At 39.6% G+C, this 22,497-nt stretch overlaps 1 protein-coding gene across 2 annotated transcripts in view; it reads left to right on the forward strand.

Annotated features, from left to right (window-relative positions):
- Window positions 1-445: 445 nt before the first annotated feature.
- Window positions 446-22,497, forward strand: part of LOC146620224 (phosphofurin acidic cluster sorting protein 2-like) — a 45,939-nt gene continuing 23,887 nt past the window's right edge. For both annotated transcript variants that reach the window (XM_085368845.1, XM_085368846.1), the window contains exons 1-2: window positions 446-761; window positions 18,170-18,257. In XM_085368845.1, the coding sequence (XP_085224971.1) occupies window positions 550-761; window positions 18,170-18,257 (300 nt within the window). In that variant the 5' untranslated portion in view covers window positions 446-549. The remainder of the gene's footprint in view (window positions 762-18,169; window positions 18,258-22,497) is intronic.

A 22,497-nucleotide genomic window follows, 5' to 3' on the forward strand; every position in this document is an offset into this window, starting at 1 on the left:
GGTGGTATTTAGGCTGTCACCTGCTTAGATTCCGTAGATATTAAATGAGGTAAAAGGCTATTACCTAGCTGAATGTTTATTTTGATCTTTATTTTAACTCATTATTTGCACTTTTTTTGAAAATGTAAAAGAATAGATAAATAAAGGACAGTAACGAACTGGATTAAATGAAAGGATAAAAAGACTAAAAAGTCCAGGCTGAACTTTTAATGTAGGCCAGCACTTTTACCCAGCTAAATGGAAATACTAATTAAATTTCACCTAAAACAAGGCCAGAGATAGATTAGTATTTTTATGACGTGTATTTTTTTAATGTATCTATCGTGTGTATGCTAAATTTCAGTTTAATAGTAAGCATGTCCCACCCTGGACGCAGCGACGTGCTCTATCAGTGGTAACAGGCCCCGCCCCGACTATCAGCATCTCCAGTCAGTGGGGAGCAGCTGGGAGTCAGTGTGGAGGAGCAGGAGCAGGTAGCAACGGAGTTCAGCGGCTCCCGCGTTCGTCCGACACTTAGCTAGGGCTGCTCCCCAAGCAGTGGTGGTGGTGATGATGGCGGCGGCTGTAGAGAGAGGGGGCGTCCGTGCCGCTTTCCTGAACCCGAGCAGCGGTGGCGGTGGTGGACCAGCGCCGACGAGCCTCCCGACCGGAGCGTTGGCCGGGGCTGTGGTCCTAGGCTCGGGCTCCGGCAGCATGCCTGTGCCCATGAACCTTTTTGCGACTTGGGAGATAGACCGATCATCTCCAAGCTGCGTCCCGAGGTAACGTTAACATTGGCATGTTAGCGTGAAAATACCACAAATCACAATGTTTGCAAGCCTCCATAACGTTGAATAAATCTTTGGCTAACGTTTGCTTTAACAACGCCCTCGCTGAGTGGAACGTTAGGCAGGACGGACGAGTTGCCTCACATTTCCAAAACACTGTTGGGGAGCTAACTGTCAAGCTAACTAGCAAGGTGGCTAATGCTAAAGCTACCTAGCAAATGTTTTGAAGTTACTATAATGTTTTGTGCTAAATGCACATTTGTTTTGCCACGTTAAGGTGCAGTGCGCCAAAAGTACCAATGTTAAAATTTCCATTTGTATCTTAATAGCTTAGACGAATTAACAAGCCTGTAATAATTTATTAACACTCGGTGTTTTTAATGTATTTCGACCGTTATAACTGGCTAACAAAAGTTCAGCTAACCAGTTCATCTGTTAGACGGATTCTACTAGGTTTCCTTTATGTTCTTTTTATGGTGATGAAGCTTTGCACATAATAAATGTCCGGATAGGCCTGTAGTTGATTAGGTATAAGGAATGCTTGCCACCCAATAGCGGCATAACTATCTATAAATACAGTGGCATGGATGCCGTTCGTCTCATAAGCAACAGACATCCTTTTTATCCTTTTGCAGCCCTATGTGTCATGAGCTGCCTGACCAAACGAGCAGTTTTGCAGCTGCCTGGCGATTTGAAATTCCCAGAATTTTTAAGTTCTTATGCTGTGGGTTGTGTTGTGATTACGTCTCTATAGATCGGAGTCGACTACCCCGTTATAGACAGCAATAAACAATCACAAACAAAGCGACTCACAGTAATGACGAAACAGCGGATATGACAAGAAATTAAATACTTTTGATTGTTTAATGTTATTGTTTTCCTGTTGCGTTATCAGTTATCTGCGACACTTTGCTTAGTATTCTTCAGCAGTGAGCAGGCATTGGTGCCACCTGACCAGAAACCTCTCGGGAGCTGTGGGCACATTAATCAGCTTTGACCTAGATCTGTTCCACTCATTGGGATAGAAGTGGGCTTGGAGGGGAGGGTTTCCTCTACAGTCAATGTGCCGTATGTGTGTATATGTGCCTGTGTCTCTATAGTGCCTGCATGAGCATGTATGTACGAACGGAATCATTGCATGTGGGAAAATTCCTGATCTTTCAGATCCCTGTGTGAATGTTGAATATTGTTCTGTTTGGCTGTGATGGTTCAAACGATTTAAAGCCAGCTTGAATGAGAATGAATCGTCTTTGAAGTGACAGCACTGCTTTTAGATTATACAGCTCCCTGCCCTTTTTCATTGTAGTCCTGTTTCTGAAAATGTGATTTCACTATTTATTTAGTTCCTGGACAGGCCACAGCAAATGCTGCACAGTGACTAATGCATGAGATTATTTTGGATAGTTGTATCTGTTAAGTTTTAAGACTGGATTGCAGAAAACAGCATGTTGTGCATTCATACAACATGCCATACTATGTACATTGATTTCCTACGTCTGTCATTACACTGTTCTCTGAAGTGGATGATGTACAAGGCACTGTATCCGAGATGAATATGGGTGAGGATCACAATGAATTATTAATGAGTTTTACAGTGAAGGTACACTGTTACTCGACCCACAGCTTTCTTGTTGATGAATGGGATACTTTGTTAGATCTGATATGTATGGAGAAGAACTTATTAGGCATATTAATTCATGACACAATTATTTATTCAGCCTGAAAAGCCTTATTGTAATTATTGTTATATGCGGTGGCTTTGAGGTATAGTGCTCACAGGCCATTCTGCTAGTGTAAGCTAGTGTGAAAAGTCCTGTATGAAGCCCAACCCAAGGCTTGTTTTGGGGATTCTGCCTTGGCATTCTTTCAGGGGCTGGGCCATGTTGTGTGCAGCTGTTTGCTCTTCAACTGGCCTTTAGCAAATGTGGGTGTCCAGCTAAGTGGCACGGTTTCAGATGAGGCCACGGGGCTGTTACCAGCTGAGTGTTTTTTATTGTGGTACTCCAAAACATCACGCACAGCTGTTGTTTTGTAATAATTACAACATGGTAAATAATCCTAAGCCCTTCAGCTCCATTGAAAGCCATGCTCAGGAAAGGATGTTTTTGTCAGAATGGAAAACATGTTGTTAGCTTTTATATGCTATTATATTAGCACAGATTTATGGTTTCTAACTGTGGAGCTGGATGAAACAAAATTCATATTTTAGAATCTTGCGCTTGTTAAATTCTGGGTATATCCAAATGCAAATAGAGTTTTATTGCAGTGCACCATACAGTATTCTGGCTCCTACCTGTTGGACGTAGTGTTGTGACAGCTCCATCCTTAACAGGCTTGTTGGAATAGTTAGAGAAGCATTGTTTTGATTCCAGCATTGCCATGCCTGCCAGTCTGCCACCCTCCAGTGAAATACAGCGTGCTGTTCATATTGCAGGTTATTTCTTATAAGCTGATAATTTTTCCCCTTGTTTTTCTTGTTTTTATTATTATTGCAGTGGAGGGGGGAAGTGCAGAAGTCTCACCTGTTTTCCCCTCTTAAAAGAATAGACAACTGCTTTGCTGATGTTGCAGATTTACCAAAGACAGCTGAGGGACATAATACCCACATTATTCATCTTCATGTAACCTGCTTACTGGACACATTTAAGTGTCTCATTGATATTTTGGGAAATTGTGCTGAATATAAAGTTATGCATGTAAAACTAAGCTTTTAAAAAACTGGAGTATTTTTGTACTAGAGTAGATTTAAAAATAATTTAGTCAGTGCTCTGCATGGTGGATGATGTGCTTTCTTAGCTGTTTTGACCCTAACAGTTTTGGTAGAGTGGTTTTATTTTTACCAATCCTTTCCCCTTTATTTAAGCATACGAGAATAATAAAGAGACAGGTGTAGCTGCGGTTACACAGCAGAACTAAAGAAGTTTAGTGGCCTGTTCAAAAATCCAGCTGAGCTGTCTACAGGCAAGAATTTGTTGAGGTAATGATGTGGTATTTGCAGGAATGGCACTAATGCGACGGTCAAAATATGGTCCTGTGTTTATCTTATTTTGATAAAGAATTTTCAGCAGGATGAGAGCATTGGCTTCTTGCCAAGTTCAAAATAGAGGACTTTTTCATAAACATCTGCACTGATAAAACCCTAAAAGAGCTGAAAATATACTACCTGAGACTAAACCAAGCCCAGACATTATTTGAAAAGTGGCACCTAGCTCAAATCTGTGGCAACATCATCTCTACACACGAACAAGCAGCGTGCTAATGTGTCCATAAAAGCTCTCCAACCTCCATTGTGTCCAAAGCTTTAGGTGCATTATGAAGCTATAACTAACTTACTTTCAAGCTGACAATTTGTCTGCTTTCAGAGTAAACATCATCCTCTTTGGGTTGCTAAATGGAAAATGTTTTGTAGATCTGAAAATGTTGGCGTGCCCTTGATTTTCTTTTTTAAATCCTCTGTGTATAAAGATCCCTCTATTACATTTCTCTGGACTCAGAGAAGTGAATACATCTCAGTTAGCTCGCAAGCTACGAAAAAACGTCTTCCTCTTCCCGTCTGATGTTTATCTCTGCCGAGTAGTGCGTCCTTCTTTCTGTCTGTGTGATTCATGTGAGTCCCAAGATGGCTTTACTCTCTCATGAGCGGCAGAGCCTTATCTTGATAGTAATTGAGTGTACTTTGCAGACTCTGGTCAGATGTTTGTATCTTCTGCCTCAATCTGTAGTGTATCAAACAGATTTGTGTTGTGTATGGCAGATATAGATGATAAACGAAAACAAACCCGGGCTCAAGTAGAGCAACGTTATTGTGTCATATTTGTTCTGGGTCAGCAGAGATGAAGCCATCAGCAAGACATTTTTAACTTATCCCTTATGCCTTTATGCTGTGATGCATAAGGGATATGTAAAAATATCCCTCATGCATAACTGTTAGCGTGCAGTTTCTAGTATCATCCATGGCCTTAATCTCTTAGATTTATTTTCGAGTTTTCTGTAAATTCAGTGATTAACCCTTTGCTGAGACCATTAAATCTGGGTACAAGTAAAGAACGCCTGACTGTCAGATAATATGATCTAAATTCACCCTTTCACCTCCTCAATAAGTGTTTCATCTCAAGGCATGGGTATTGTTTCTCTTAGCAGGGGAGCTGCTGTAATCTGATTTCATAACAGGAAAAGAGGAGCTAGTAATCTCATGCTGCACACACACTGTCTGCTTAATCCTCTGCTTCCTTTTGGAATCATATACATCAGCCGCCTCCAGTGCCCTTCAGGATTGTGACACAGTCGCCACATCTGTTTGCACCATGTTTACAATCGTTGTTTGACACCTGATGCTAAATGTTCATATTTGATATGGTATTTTGAATGATGTAAATGAAGCAAGCTTTTAGGCTGAGGAATCATCCCCAAAGAGCATGTTGTTAATGCTCTGTTACAGAAGCAACATTTGACTTCATGGCATGATACTTGGCAAGATGCCCATGCAAAATATAAACAACTCAGAACAAAGGTGCATTTAGAGGGATGACAGCTCCATTTTTAAAGCAGATACTGAAAGTAACAATATTGCAAATGTAACTGGATCGTGACGTTTTTATTTTTCTTGTTAGAGAAATAAGAATCCATAATGTGGCTTTCTTTTAAGACATGTTTCATATTTTAGTCACATTAATAGTTAAACTAGTTCCCTTTTGTTTTATCATGTCTTCAAATAAGATTTCAACTTGGCTCCATGCTGTCCATGCTGTTCACACACTTTGCTGACAGAAGACCAATCAGCACCTTCACGCCCCTCTTTTTCGTGCTTACTCCCACTGCTTGATATGTGTCAAAATTCTCTTGGTTTCCTTCCCTGCTTTCCTGGAGGAGGAGGAATTTCCTTGGGAAACATTCCACATTCCTGGCAACTAGAGAGCTGCTGGTGCAACTGAAATCAGCCTCCTTCAGTCTGGTTTCAGTACCCTTCTCCCTTCCGTTGTTGACTAACAACCTGCTCTCTGGAACGGAGCCAGGATTTGAGCTGTGGATTGTCCACTCTATTGAAAAGTTTTGCTGAATTGGCCCTGAGCTTTATGGTGATCAGGCATGCACTGAATGCTCATGTTGAATGTCTCACAAAGGGAAGAAAGGTTTGTTTCCCCCTGCGTGGACCTCAGTATGGGAGCGAGGCCAGATTCTTCTGTGGGCGGATACTGGGGTCTCTGCTAGTGAAGAGATCCAGCTTCCTGAGCCAGCAAGCGAGGCGAGGAAAGTGTCCTCTGATACAGGGAGGATCCTGTCAAAATAAGCACACTGGGGACAGCGTCTCTCAACTCATATTTTCTCTCTTGTTCTTGCACTGTTTATTTCCCACCTCTCCCAGTGAGGCATTTCCTGAGCTGTATATGCCAGCAGCAACACAGACACCATTATTTCAGACACAAAACATTTATGATGTTGATGAATGAGAAAACATGACAGACCGTTTTAAAACATGAAGATTTGTCATCATGGCAGTCTGAAATCCTGTACTACATTTCTAGCAGAGTCTTCTCTTGTAAACAAACACAGACTGGCAGTGCAGTTATATTTATCCTTCGTCAAATCACTTTACCTTAACTGTCAGCCATACTCAAAGAACATTTCTTTCATCTTACTGAGTCTCATAAATAGAAGATTTTTTTCCCTTGTTTTGGCTAACAGCCCCAGAAAAGAATCAGCATCTTTGCCTTTTCTGTCTGGATGAGGACATAACAGTCCCTGGAGTGAGAAATCTCCGATAACATGGAGTTGGATGCCCTGCTTGCTTGCTCGTCTAATCACAGATTAAGGAGTCTGAACTGTCTGGATTCCAGTTTCTGTCCATGCGCCTTTGATCAGTTGACCCACACTGCAGTTGTGCCACCTTCTCTTTTTCTGTGCATTAAATTCAAGCAGCTTTATTTTAACAAAGAATTAAGTTAGATCTGCACTGAGGTGAAATTAAATTAAATATGAACACTTACTTGGTTAAGGACAAAAAATTGGATGTTACTGTTTTAAATCTAGGTGCCGCAAAGCATTGCACATGAGAATTTTGTATTACATAGTCTAAGATTAATGTTAAAAAGATGGATCGTTAACATAGATCCAACATCTCCCATCTTCATCTCACAAACTGCATTAATTAACGATTCACGGTATAAAAATGGGCATTTTTCATACTGCGTTCACATGCTTATCTGTGGTAATGGAAAAATGACTGTGCTTGTTACTTGGCAGCAAACAGCGTCAGCCTAATTGGCCTCACCTCTCTATTTTTACTCACCTTGCTATCACTGGTGTTAAAATTACTGCTGAACTGATAAAAAGGAAAAACATGATCTGTGTGCAGAATCTCTGAAGAAGCTGGAGCACGGATACAGTTACTCCATTAGTCATTTGGATGTATAAAATGGGGGGTGGGGTTGTGTCAGGTTTTTAATCACTTTAGGGGGGAAAGTGAACTATTTGCTGATGCTGACCGTTGTATAGTTGTTTGCACAATTCCCAGTTCAGTGTCCTGATCATTTTTCTTTCTTGAAAGTCTTGTCTACTTTGCAGAAAATGGTACGAGTCAGTGCAGGTTTGGAAGGGTGTTTTTGTCAGCTGAAGTCCTTCTAGCATCATTAGCAATGACAACAGGCAAACCTTGCTTCGTCAGGCAATATTTTCTACACTTGATTTATCATACTGCCATATCTGGTTCAGTTACCATAGAGCTCAATACAGACGCGAATCATCTGTAGAACCTGAATAAAGTCGATTTCTTCTTGTTTCTTTTCTTAGGAAGCTGAGGGTGTTTCTAAATTCCCAGATCATTAATGAGAGCAGACAGATTCGGTGTGGTGGATGCAAGAATTAAAGGGCAGACCTAATCCTGTCTGATGCTCAGCAGAGGCACCATATGTCAGTATTAAATATGTATAGGAAAGCTGCACTGATCCTTTAGATGAAATGTCAGCAATGCTTAAATGTAACTGAAAGATATCATCAAGTTCACTCAGTTTCAATGCCGTGTCCTTACATTGGAGATAGGAGCAGCCATGTACATCTTTGCTGGCTAGGTTTTACAGCTTTGAAAATTGATTCTGCTTATTCATATTCATATTAAAGGTGGTAGATTGTCAGACTGCATTAAACAGGACTAAGGACTTCAGATTTACTGTACAATATCATGAAAACTCAGCTGGGGTCTATTCTGACGTGGAGCAATGGATGTGTCAAAGCTCTCGGGGTCAACGCAGCGGTCTGGCTGGCTTTCCCTTGCCAGCCCTTTCATTGCACTTTCATCTTTTCACAATGCAGCCCATTCATCATGGCTTTTAAAGATGAATCATTGTTGTTTTTTTAAAAAGGCTTATATAAGCTCAGCATGCTATAAATCCAGTCTCCTACAGGCTGTGTACATTTTAATATATTCATGCTGTTTAATGCCATTCCAAACATTTCTTAGTATGTATGACGATACAATAAGATTTGCATTATACTTCTTTGTGGATGTGCACATGGACTGCTTTAGTCACGAGGAATCCATTGTCATCCTTATACTACTTTCTATTTGTCTTTGAGGGCACATGCTCACTTGGTGTCCTTGTTAGTATAGTAGCAGTCATGACAAATTGGAGGGGTACAGAAACCTTATGGAGCCTTGTGTACATTCACTGATCCACTCTAGCATCAGAAAGTGATACTTATATAATGAATAAAATGATATCCAGTAATATTGTGTTTTAAAATTATCAAACTATCTCTGCCAACAAATAACAGTCCCAGATTTAGAGGAAACTGACCTAATGTTAGCCCTGCCTTCTTTTTTTTAATTTAAATCCTCCATTGAGTTTTTTCAATATTTTGTTTCTTCTTTAAAAAATCAAAAACTTGAATTTTCCTGATCACTAGGCTGGACAGAAAGAGTGGAAGAAGGCTTCGCTACTAAGCTTTTGATCAAACCAATAGAACACTTGCAAAATAATATTTCTAGCAGGAATACTATTCACCTTTAATAGGATTTTAAAATTTAGCCACAACATTGTCAGTGGCAGTTACCATTCACCCGTATCTATTGGAGTAGTGAATGAAGAGTCACATGGAAGCTACTGAATACAGCAGACAGGAACTTATAAACACTTTTATTAAAATAATCTATCATCAGTATCATCTGCATGCTAGCAAGATACTATCTTCCTTGTTATATTCTTTTGTGATGATGATGATCTGGTATCTTTGGATCTGATATTGCCTGTAGTCATGCCATGTTTGGTCTTGTCATGTCTTGCATTTCCTCTACAAACATCGGGTTGCTGACCTCACCAATATGTGTTCAGGGCAGAGACAAAAGAGCTGTTTACCACTGCAGAAACACAACAAAGGATGACAACTATTTACTGAGCTCCTGAAAATTACTGTCAGATCACTGAGGTGTGACTGCAACATGGAGTTGTATTTTTAATTAGTATTAAAGAGGCTGGAGAGTTGAATAAGAAAGTAGCCTGAAAGATCCCAGTGGGAGTGTCTGCAACTGAAAGCTTTTGTTTCAAGGATTCTTACTTGCTGACTCACAAATCATGTTACTGGGTTGTGTTAACCCAGTTAAGGACCAGTTTGGTAATTTGGTAGATTTCCAGTACAACTGGGAAAAGTGCTTTCTCAGTTGGTTTACTGCGTGGTAAAATATAGGGCCAGGTTAGATGTAAGCATGCATTTCCTGTTGTCACTTAACAGCAAGCTTTGCATTTTTTGACTTGCCTCTAACGATGGTTTTCCCTTTAACCCATATTTATATCAGCCAGGAATATAAACTTGCTACCCATTATTTTCAGAGGAGTTTACCAGAACGTCCTCACAACAAGCACATACTGCTTAAACCTCTGATTTACACTTCTCAGACATAAATCTTTTTTCATCTGAGTATTTGAGGTAAAGAACTGAAGGCCTAACTCACCAAACTGAAATAAAATCTAGCACTGAGCTGCAGTGTACCACTCACTTGTAAAATTACCTAAAATTAATCCCGCAGTCATATTGTACCACTGCTCAGGATAGCCTCATGACCAAGAACTTCATAAAGACCTAATTACAGAGTGTTATGACCAATCCCTCCCCTACCTTTGTTTTTTTTAATCACATCTGCCAGGGTGCTTTCATACCTGACTGATGAAACCAATGGAAAGTCATGCATCAACTGGCTTTAGAAAGTAAATGTTCAATTCAGCAGTGACTTAAACTATGTATTGAATATGAATGCTTCCTAAATGGCAATATTTCTATTTTGCACAGTATTAATTATAACCTGTACACTGTTTGTGGTTTGAATCTGTGTAAGATTTTTTTTAAAGACGTATTTCCTGTCTCTTGGGGTTTTCCCAGTGGCCGTGTTCCTCCAAAAATCCAAGGAAGTTGTGCACTTAGCCATAGTTTGTCAAAATATGATTTATTGAAATAAACGGAGCATGCAGCCGGAGAAGAGAGAAACCAAAGACAGCACCCTGTTCGACAAGTCTTTGATGTTTCACTTGGAGCTTGATAAACATAGTCAGCTGATGTTACTGATAAGTTTAGGTTTGCTATTTTTATTTATAAAATTAAATGCAGAAAAGTTGATTTGTGTCCTTTAGCGAATTTCTTGCAAATTCCTTAAATCGTGCATATAGACTCAGTGCCTGTGAATCAACAGTTGCAATGCTATCAGCACTTCCTATAGTGGAGTATGCATCACAACTGAGCGGACCTTGCTTCAGAGTTGAACGTTGGCTTCATGTTATGTTAACAGTTTCCGAAATACATTAATGAACAGTTCATAGAAAGATTGAGTTGTTTTAGTTTTCAGACTTATGGCTGTTATATGTTTTACTACCATAAAAACTGGGCAGTGGATTTAATCACAACAGGAGTTGACTTGTTCTCTGCAAGCTCAAGTATTTGATATTGAAAAGATTTGAGCATTTGATTGCATTGTAAGGATTCTGACTTAGTGAAGTAACCTCAGAGGGGTATACTCTGAAGGTCAAGACAGCCAGAATTACTTTGTGTTAGCTGGCTTGACAAAGCCTAAATTCTCAGTTGGAGATAACAGTTGTCAACTTTTCTGTTTAGCCAGGCTTTCTGCTTAGGGCCTTTGCACACTCACAAAAAAGGAGTTTCACAGATTATATGAGTCTTCTTACATGAAAAACGATCCCTGTGAGTGCACCAAGCTCCAATCAGGGATGTTCAGTTGAGCAGATGATGGTGATGATGATAAACGTGTGATTAAAATTCTATCAGGATCTTTAACATAATATAACGCAACACTGTTATAAATAAGATGAGATTAATTCTGCAGAAAAGTGTTTATCTTGGGATTTATGACACCGGGTGGTAAAATAAACATTTAAATTCAAGTTAATTATATTATGGCTGAGTGGACTCTTGGTGCTGTTCTTTATTTCTACAGTGACAGCTGCACATTAGAAGTCTGAAGCGTTAAACTGGATACATTTAAATATTATATATTACTGTCGCAGCGCCTAATAAAAGATGTGGGAAGCACTTCAGTTGGTTGGCAGATCAAATTAAAATTAGTGTTAATGAGGCAGTATTCATGGTGTGTGCTCTACGTTCTAGTAGTAGTTCCAGGGGTGTAAAAGATACTTAGCAGCCGATTAGAGTCAAGTGTAATTTGATCAATACATTGTCTGCATCACCATTTGTATACATGCATATTCCTGTGACAGTGCAACAAAAACAGTTTGCACTTCTCGCAGTGGTTTTAGAAAGGGATGGCTTAACAGCCATCCATCCATCCAGCAGGAAAAAAATCTATAATTCACTTATAACATGTTGTGGATAAAAAAAGATATATGTTCTGCATAACTTAGCCAGGTAAAGAGAGCTGCTTTTGTGACACAGAAAACTCTTGACTTTAATCTTGACATAGCTCACTAAGTCATTAATCTCGCTTTGTAGTACACCCCTCTGTTAAGGGATAAGCTGCCATCTCTGTAATGTCTGACTCAGTTCTGGCCTTTTGACATTCAACAATGTGCTGGTATAAAAATGGACAGACAGCACGGTCCCCCAAAGTCTATGACTGCAGCTTTAAAACCTCTTTGGCACCATACACACCACTCTACGAAGAGACAGTCTTATCAAAGATATGTTTGCTTCCAATTTTATATTGTTATGGCCATGTGTGTTTTTCCTCACACAAATACTACAGAAATCAGGTTTTACCAGATTAATTGCTTCTCTTGTTCCCTTTGTCTGGTCAAAGCCTTTTCCTGCTCTGTCACTGTGACCATCAGAAGATTTCATTCAGGGAATTAAAGCCCAACCAGCATATGGCCATCTGGCACAAACAACTAGATATTTGGGGGCTAAAATAGCTTTTGCATGCAAGCCTAAGTGCAGGCTAAGCTCTCATGGCACATTCTACTTTTTGAACTTGTTTAAACTAATATATTTGGTCTCATGTATTAGTCCTCATCAATCATAATTTATATTTGTATTTAAAAAATACTCTAGCAACTTTCAAATGTCGTATCACACTTACGTTTGCCACTGCTTTGCAGCCTCTATTGCTTTGTCATATTTGTCTAAACTTTAACAAATGTGAAACAGAACTTTTAAGTGGGTGTGTTGGAGTTTAGATCAGCGAATGCAGGGCTTTGTTTTGTGCCTTTTCACTTTCGTTGCAGTTTGATTGAAAGATGATGAATAAAATATTAAAAAGACAGAGAACATAATTGGTTTGTGGCCCAGACAAACTCAGGAGTTCCATAAGCGAACCCTCTGATGAATAGACTTTTCCTTGTTTTTTGCTGTAAGTGAATGAAATATTAAGTAGAAGTAGCTTTTATACTAGCGTAACTTTTATTTGGGTTAAGTTATGCAACCAGATGTGAAAAAATAATAGTGTTGTTGAGGAACGCAGTGCTGTAGCTTTTCTCTTCAGGGACATGGACTGCAGAGAATTTTGCTTTTTGTCAGTCCCCCATGTATAAGCTGGTACCATATGCAGCCTTCTTAAGAATTTCATGCACTGCATTATGCTCAGCGGTGCTTTATTAGAATGAATGCAACTGCATTTACATCTCAGCAGAGAATACGTAAAATAATACGTTAAACCCACTAAAAGCATCCCCCCCCCCCCCCCCCCCCTTATCTGGAAGCCCCCCAGCACATATCCACCATAGACTGTTTTTTTCATTGAGCACTCTGTTACATCACTCATCCTCCATCTACCACTTCCCTCTGCTTTGTGCCACTGACAATTGCTGTGCAGTGATCCGAGGGCATGGAACTGGCAAAACATCAACTAGAATGCTGACCAAGGGATTACAGGATGAATTACAAAAGTGTGTTTTTGTTTAGGCAGCATATAGTTAAATTCAGAGGTTTTGTTTGCCTCCCTTTCAGCACCATGCACATTTGCACATTCATTTGTGTAAAGAAGCATGTCCATATTTGCACAATAAACCTTTTGATGGTCCTGTATATGTTTAGATCTTCTTTTTTTTGGTCACTGGAAAAAAAACTGTCCAAATTAGAAAGCATTGAAGAGCTACGGGTGTTTGTCATTTCAACTGATACGAATGTGCATTGGAAAAACGTGAAGAAGCTGAAAACCCAGCTAGAGTCATCCTGCGCAAGCACCGTTATCAAAATAGGGCTTCTATTTTTCTTGGAATTTTGATTACTTTAGCTGCTGGCTCTTTAAAGGCTCTGAAATTTAGAAGTGTTCTTATCACCTGTGACATGCAAATACAGATATCCAGGAATAGTTTGGTGATAGTAACTGCATGTACTCCTAAGGGGCAGTACATGTTGGGCAACCAGTTTTCAAAGATGTTGATGTAGACAGAATGAACGCCCGTTCACGCCAGAAATACACTTAACTGATGTTGTGATGATGTATTTTTCTGTAGTAAGCTGATTGTTGTCAGCCTAACAGTGGAACTGCATACAGTGGAAATAATAAATACTTTCAGCCCCAAGATTTCCATTAGACATGCACTAATTCCAGTTTTTGTTTTTTTTATTTTGAGTGATTCAGTTTTTCTTTCTAAGATGGCATACTCAATCATTCCTGTAGCTTATCTTTAATTGACTGATGACTTAAGTTTAGTAACATTTATCCTTTGATGACTTGCACTCTAAATCGGCGAGTTGAACAGATTGTGTTTGAGTTTAAGCTAATGAATGTTGAACAACTTTACTGAGATTCTTGCAAAAAGAGAGGAGACTTTGGAATGAATTAAGTCTACGCAGATTTCTAAGAATGATCGAAATGAGGAATCGGATTACTGACCAATCATAAGGTGCATGTCCATTTCCAGTCTTGTGATGGGAAGCTAAGGTCCATGGGGTTCCAGTCTTGAGTTTTAGTTTCTTTTTTTTTAAATACCTTTTGAAGTCAGTGAAATATAGAGTGTATGTGACATAAGCAGTCTCCACACAGTCATATAATTTTACTAAAGTGTCAAACTCAAAGAGCTGACTCCAGAGGAACCTGTGTCAGGCCTCCTCGTGAAAGAAAGCCAGCCTGGCTGCAGAGAGTAGATAACAAAAAGAATTATTAGCGGTGCAGAATATGTGTTTGACTGACTGCTACTTTGCTGTCCACCTTTTAATCCACCTCTCAAAATTGATTTTCCTCTGATGTTCATACATCTCTTTGATAAGGGGTGAACCGAAATATTCAGTCTTTAGAGGTAGAGATGGATTGGCTTGACTATGACTCTGCAAATTCTGTTGTTATTTCCTTATTCTGGGACAGGTTGAAAGGATTATTCTTATACAAAACTGAACTTTTAAAACTTCAAATGTGTCTTTTACTTCTGTACCTTTATTTGTTATTAGCAGAGAGAAAAGATAAGATGATATGTAAACCCTTCCACAACCCACAATCACAGGGCTCTTATCTGGAACCAAATATTTGGCCACAACTGTTTGAGTGGACTGCCTGATAAGTTGTTTTGTTTGTCCAACACAGATAAAAGTGAAAGGATTCAAGTGTAGCTACAGACAGACCGTCTTTTACAACAGCAACTTCACAGTTTATTTTGCATCCGAGGAAAATTAGAAAAGATTGGTTAAACCTAAAACCAAATACAGCAAAGAGAAACATTTGATCTATAAGGTACATTTTTTTTTGCCAGTTCACAGCGTCCATCTGTCTCATAAGAAGTGTTGATTATATTGATTTTTCTCATTGCAGTAATACAGTTTTAGTTCCATGGTTAGACCAGAAAAAATTGATGACTGGCAATAAACTACCAGAGAAATTAGGTTGTGTTTATAGTTGGCAAGGTTTGTTGTGTTTGCTATTTCAGCTACAGAGATTTCCATGCAAATCCTTTATCTTTCCTCTGCTTGTCTGAACAGTTCCTTGCTTGTCTGGATAGTTTTACTTGCTTAACACAAATGGAAACATTTGCCACCTCCATAGTTTTGATTTCCTTGATGATATCTGAACGTCTGCTTGATCTAAAAGGCGGAAATGGCCATGCAATCTAATGACCTTGCTCTACTTTAGAGGCAGAAAAGGTTAACAGTTAGTAATGGTGCAGTGAGTGACTTGGGCGCGCTAATGGACTTAGATGGAGAAGCATTACTCATGCAGCTGAGTGATGACATACCAGCCGGGCTGAAGCAGCCAAAATTATACCAAAGCCACCACGCTCCAGCAGTTGTGACATCATTTTTGACGTGCCATTTGAAAGGAAGTCATTGGTGAACTTAAGCGTCCTGCTAGGATTTGTACAGTCTTTACGCATAGCACTATTTGAACTTAGCATTCTTAGTCCACTCTTCTCTGTTGAAGGTAAAAATGATGTGATGTATAGAGTTTGAATGCCAGGTCAAAACCGTGAGTTTCTTCTTGTGTTTCTTTAGCTGTTTCAGAACAGTTTGTGTGATGTGACAGGGCTCATTAGTCTACCAGTGAAGGTCACTGCTATGGTAGATACACGACAAATGTATAAATCCTTTCCTAACATTCAACTTTTATCAAATAACTGTCTGAGCAGGTGTCGATTCAACCTTCCAGTCATTTTGTAGGCTGTAATCCCCTCTCAAACTCAGCCTGTAAAGACCTTATAACCAGGATTCTAGCATAAATAAACTCAGTGTATCACAATGATAACTCAATCAGAAAAGCTTAGCAGGCAGTTTATTGGCTGAACCAGCACAAGCATTGAAATTGAAAGGAATTTCATGGACTCTTATCAACTGGGAAACAGAAAATATGTCACTTATCTTTCCTTTCCACTGCCTGTTCACAGAACTATTAAATTGGAGACTGTTTTATAAATTCTGCACTCACCCTGCCTTTCCTTATGGATTGATAACACTGTTTTGCTTTGGTCCCATTTGGCACAGACAGGCGTGCTATGATTCCACCCCAGGGTCTCTCTGGGAATGTGGGAATGTTGGGAAAGAAAAAAAAGGGAGGATTAATGCAACTTGTGAAGGGCTCCTGCAAGCCCCTATTTTTATCTTGAGCGTGTGCCAGTGTCTACTAAGTGGAAGGGAGACCACACACAAATAGCAGCCCCCCCCCCCCCCCCCCCTCTTCTGTTAAATCACACACTGTCACAATCTTTTCTGAAACTAGTTAAAATGTCCTTGAATCATTGTGTACTACTTATTTTACCACACTGATTAGTGTTTTTGTGCTACACCTGGTTTGTCACTGAAATCACAGTTTGAGTGGCAAAGTAAACTGGCTCTATGTAGGAGCACAGGGCCAGCCTGGCACCAGGCCACAACAGATGGCCATGAGTTTCACTTACAACACAACACACTGGCAGGCAGGAGTGGTGATAACACTTCTAATAATAATAATAAAAATAAAAAAAATTCCCAGTACCCTAGGTGACCCCCTTCAGCGCCTGAAGCTGTTTTGATTACATGTGAATCAGAGTCTGGAGAATGAGTGTGTGCGAGGAGAGATAGCTGTGATGGGATAGAGATGTTGTTAAACCATCAGCCCTACTTTCGGTCTCTCTCTCTCTCCTTGTGTCCTGACAGAGAGCTATGGCCGACTGATGAGTCATTCTCACAGGAAGGCAAGCTGAATCCGTGCATTACCTAGAAGATTTACCATTTAATTACTCCAACCTCAAATAGATTTGCAACTGTTATTCCAAGGCAGATGAGGTACTTTATGTAGCCAAGTGGACTGTCATCACTAAGTGGGCCTAGAGAGAGTCATCACAGGAACACTGAGTTCGTGACCTGTTCAGATATATTTTTTAATTCATAATTGAATGTGTATAAATATTTTGGGACACTTGGAAAAACCTCCCTTGGAATTTATTGGTCTTTATCTCATTTGAAGCCGTATAATAAATTATAGTGTTATTATACAATTTGTTCTTAAAATCTTATTTTAAACTGTTATTTTAATTGTTAAAGCTATCTTTGAGCCTTTAGCAGCAGTAAAGACACAAAAACAAAAAAAACAAACAGTGTTCGTCATCCTCCTGCATGGAATAATAAACAACCACTCCATTTTTGTCATCTGCAACACCGCATTTTTCTTTGTATTGAACAGTATGAGTCTTTGTGAATCATAGTCGTCTAGCAGGAAGTGCCTGGATGAAGTGAGTATAGCAAAGTGGCTCTTGAAAAAAAAAATTGAGTGATTGATTTGTTTTTCTTTCTTGTCTGCATCTCTGGCTCAAGCTGATCACAATTTAATCCAACAGGGCTGGTGGGAAAAGTGGGTCAGGAAGAAGTTTAGTAAACTTGGCCTAAGAGTTGTTGACTTTTTTGTGGAGTATCTCACTGCAGAGGGAAGTTTCCTTGGGGGGGAGCTGGTGTGGGTGAAAGGAAGCAGAATTGTGAAATAGTTGTATAGCCGTGAAAGAGGAAAGGAATTTTGTGTGTGTGTTTGTGTGCATTTTCTTTGTGTGTGTTTGTGTGGGGTTTTTTTTCCTGATTAAACATTATGTGTTACTGTGTTCGATTGCTTCGTTGTATTTCACCCATCCTGGATCACAGCTTAACAGCTCCCACTTAAAAAAAACCCCAAAAAAACAAATTTTTCCTCATCTTATTTAATCATAAACACGGCAGTGAATCCCATAAGCCTCTCTGCTCAGCATTTTAATGTGTATTATCATGCTCAAACAGCATTTGCAGGCTTCACTAATGGTACTTTGTGGCTTGTCAAAGCATCTGTGCTATGCCATCTTTTAGAAGGAATTTGCCCATTAACCAGACAGTATGAATTGTAAAGCAGCAGTACTTTTGTGTATCATCTGTTTACAAAAAGGCCATAGATTTTTCCCTAAGGGGACACAAAGCTGAATAGAAGTAGCCTTGAACACTGAGATTCCTCATCAAGTAATGAAGGTGCTCTTGTACTTGTGCCTTTACTCGGGTCTTTTTCTCAACCTCTGTTTTCTTTTCCACAGGCTTTGCACCCTCACACTGAAAAAGCTGGTCGTCCTCAAAGAACTGGATAAAGAGCTGAACTCTCTGTCTATAGCTGTCAAAATACAGGTGGGTGGGTTAATCTCCCTAGTGTGATTGGAATAACAGGCTCAGTTGTAAGATCGCGGTGTGTCACCATCTGGAGTCTGTGCTTCACTGCTTCCTCTTTACTTGATGCTGTTGAATGTAATTGCAAAGCCTAGACACTGAGAAGACAAGCTAGTAATCCTGCTGGTTGATTAAAAAGAAAAAACCTCCCTAGGTGAACAGGAAGCTGTGGTGAGTCACGTGCTCTCAGGTTCCTTAAATGGCAGACTGGCATTACCATGCTAAGCAGTAGCATTAGCACCTTAAGACGGATTGTGTATCTTTCATTGATTGCTTGTGCATGCACGCCTCGCCTAATCTCGGTGTTATTCAACATTTCCATTCAATATATTGTATGGAGGTTACTTTGTGTGTGATTTTAATGTCAGGTTTAAAAAAGCTGAGTGTTTTGGACAGTTTTTTTTAAATAAATAAATTCTCTGTCAAAACAACGACCCCTAAAATATATGAATATGAACAAGTGTTTGTTTGGTTTTTAGACCAAATTGCATCAACAGAGACCTCACTTAACATGATGAAGCCTGGGTTTACATGGAGATTAAAGTACAAAGTTGTACTGTCATGTTTTTTTTACTATTTCCAGTTAAATCAGAATCAGAATCAGAAACTTTATTGTCATTGTCATGAGAACAACGAAATTAAGAATGGTCCCCGATCATTGCATCATCCCTAGCAATATCAAAATATAAATAAAACAATAAAATGTATGATTTATATATATATATATATATATATATATATATATATATATATATATATATATTAGGGGTGCAACGATACACAAAATTCACGGTTCGGTTCGGTTCGATACTTTGGTGTCACGGTTCGATATTTTTTCGATACAAAAAAATGTTCATGCATTTTTAATTTGTCATTTATTAAAATTATAAATATATATTTTAACTCAAAAGTACAGTTTTTAAATTTAACCCTAACCCTTGTGCGTGTTTTTTATTTTGACAGCGAATGCGCACCTGCGGACCACTTATGTGCAGCCCTGGTTATTTAGCTCGTCATATTGCAGCCACAGAAATTCTTTTGTCCATGAAACCATAAAGCTGCACTTTCTTTTTGCCTTATAGTCTGATTTGTCACAACTTCTCCGTTTTGTGGTAAGCTTTTCTTTGGCTGTCACTTCTTCACCCTGACCTGTCTTATTTGGCTCAGCAGAACTGAAATGCTTTTACACACTCACTCACATAAGCTCAGCGATTCTCTGCGCGATCAACCTCTCACATGTTTAAGCTGAGGGAGATTTCACTTGTCATGTTTGCATAGTAAGCTAACGATTAATAAGACGATGTCAGAGGAATTGGTGCACAAATTATCATCACTCACAGATCAGTGCTGTCGCTCTCTATACACAGTTCGCGCGATTGCAAAGTGAAAGCAAAAAAACAAGCGCAAATTCAAACGCGACTTCAATATGTCACATATTGACAGTGGCTCACCGATGCCAATGACATAATTACCCAGCTACATTTCTGAAAGAATGCAAAAGCATTGACATATATTTTTCCTACAATAGCCCGACGGGCAGGGAAGAGATAGATTTTGGTAGCCCGACTGAAAAAATCGTCGGGCTAGCGATATTGCAAGCCCTGTATCTGATTGAGGAATCACTCATCTTTGGAAAAGAGAGTTTATTACAGAGAAATGGCTCTTTCCAAAATAAAAGCTATACTATCCGCTTCTTCTGGGCTATATTCTCAGCAGCATAAGGAGAATCATGTGCTAACAGCTGTCTAAATGACTCGGCTAAAGTTAGTATCATGCTTGCTTTTTTTTGTCTGCTTCCACTTGTCTTTGCACTAGGATGATGTCGGTGTAAATGTGCAGTCATATTCGTCGTGTTCCCACTAGTGCATTCAGGTTAATCTCGTTGAAATGACCTTAACGCCACAACACGGCAAATCTCCGTTAACGAGCTACCGCCGATCGCCCCGTGCATGGGGCTAGACAGCTAACACGTTAACGAGCTAACTGCGCTAACACACTAGTTCCCACCCATGTAATTGAGCATTGCATGGCACATCCAACATACTGTTTTACTTTAGTCCATGACTCGCTTACCTTCAGGGTCATACGTCACATGAAAACCAAAATAATTCCAAACGCCAGATCTGAATGAGGGTCAATTTGCCTGTTGCAAGGAGAGCTTAACTTCTGTCTCGCTAGCTTGCCCTGCGCTCTTCCTTCTGACTATGCTGTCTGTGTGGAGCGCTCAGTGGATCTGCGCTGGACAGTGCAGCCTAGGCGGAGTAGTCGAACACAGATTCACTGAGCGCTCAACACAGACAGCATCGTCAGAAGGAAAGTTGATAAAATCACAAATGTTGTATTGTTCGATACATATGCGTACCGAACCGAAAGCACTGTATCGAACGGTTCAATATCGATACGAATATCGTTGCACCCCTAATATATATATATATATATATATAAATAAAAGACACTTTATTTAAAAAAAAAATCCACTCTTCGTTATTTGACCTTTTTTTTTTTTTTTAAATCCCATTCTCAAAAGTACCCCCCCTTTTTTTTAATATATATGTATTTAATTGAAAATTTGTCTATGTAGTACTGGACTGGACAATTCTGTTCTAGAAGGAACAAATCATCCTCTCTTTACTGTCATCCTGAAGGAGAAAGAAAGCAACCACATGTGGCTTGATCCATGAGCTACACCGTCTCCAGAGCGTGAAATCTCTCCATTTCTGCTGAGCCGCCCGGAGGACAGCAGAGCGAAGCTCTGTTCACAATGGCTCTGGAACTGGAGCATTAAATGCAATTTCTAGCAGGTTTGGTTAGAGAGAACAGAGACATTGAGGGTATAAAAGAGACAGTCGGGGAGGATGACAGAGGAAAGGAACGGCTTTGTTTTCAGTCAGTAAATGACAAAGCTTCATTACTGCATGTCATCGGGTTGTCTCTGCAGCATGGTCCGTGGCCTTCTCTATTCTTTCTCTGGGCCTCATTAGGTTAAGTGGTCTGCATGCACGCACAGAGCTCATGTAAAGACATTTGGATCGTCTGCTTAAACTGAAGCAGAAAGAATGATGACGTTGCATTTTAGTCTGCAAAAAGTTGTTTTTGTTTTTTTTTCTGGCTCTTTTCAAGTAGCTACGTGTAATACATATTTTTCCATATGTTGCTTCTACGTATGTACTCCATGATCCCAAATTTTTTCCTGTCTTTTGTGTACAATTGACTGAGGCTGTGGGCAGGCCTCAGTGTCATCTGGATTATGATAGGAGAACATCATTCAATTCTCATTTTAGTGCAAGTTGTTGTCCAAAGCACTTCCATTTGCAGTATACTTAGATATGATCCAGTTATGTGTTTGTGCATGTTTGACTTACACTGTGTTGGGTAAAGGCAGAAGCCTCAAAACCTTTAAAATCTATTTAATACAATTTCACATTGAGCTCTCATCCCTACCCTTAATCCTTCTCATTACTGCAACAAAAAAAGGGATGGGGGTCCAATTAAGGGAATTGAAAATGTCTAAAAAGGAAACCTTGAGACTGTATAGTTGAACTTGTTTTCACAGGCTTGTAAAGCTTGGGAGAAGGTCTGTAACATAGCCCATCTGGCCCCAGAAAGACAGTCAAAGTGTGCAGCAGGGGAGCGAGGATGAGAGAAAGGGAGGGCCAAAGGACATTCAGTACAAGCTTTCCTTGCCAAGGGTCTGTATTGTTAATGCATGTCATGCAGTTTCAGAGTGTTCTGCTTTTGTGCCTTGATTCATTGTACTAGCCAGTAAGCATGAGGGTGCATATAAGGCCTCTTTATAGAGCTCAAGTTAGTGACAAGGTCAGACTTGGACAGAGATTTGACCTTAATGTTTTATATAAATATATCCATACTTAACAAAAGCTGCAGGTACTGTCGAGGCACTGGCAGCACGTTCCTCTCTGGAGCATATCGTGCCATTAGGTTAGATAGAAAAAGAAATGAATGATTGTTAAGAGTCAGCAACGGTTAACATCCTTAAACCCTCAGTCCTTTAAAGTTTTGTGTCTCACCTTCTGCTTTTTAAATGCACATTGTTCTCTATCGCCTTTTGTGAGTTAAGCTAGAACATTGCATTGTGTTCTTGCTGCATTGAGTTTTAAAGACATAGAAGTACTTAAACCAGTTCTGGATGTGGACACAGTGGAGTGCTTAACAATTATTTTATGAAGCTAAAAAAAGAAAA

This window comes from Diplotaxodon limnothrissa, linkage group LG13 (assembly GCF_057381915.1).
Source record: "Diplotaxodon limnothrissa isolate DT_005_m linkage group LG13, D_limnothrissa_male_GT1.1, whole genome shotgun sequence".
NCBI classification, from domain to species: Eukaryota; Metazoa; Chordata; class Actinopteri; order Cichliformes; family Cichlidae; genus Diplotaxodon; species Diplotaxodon limnothrissa.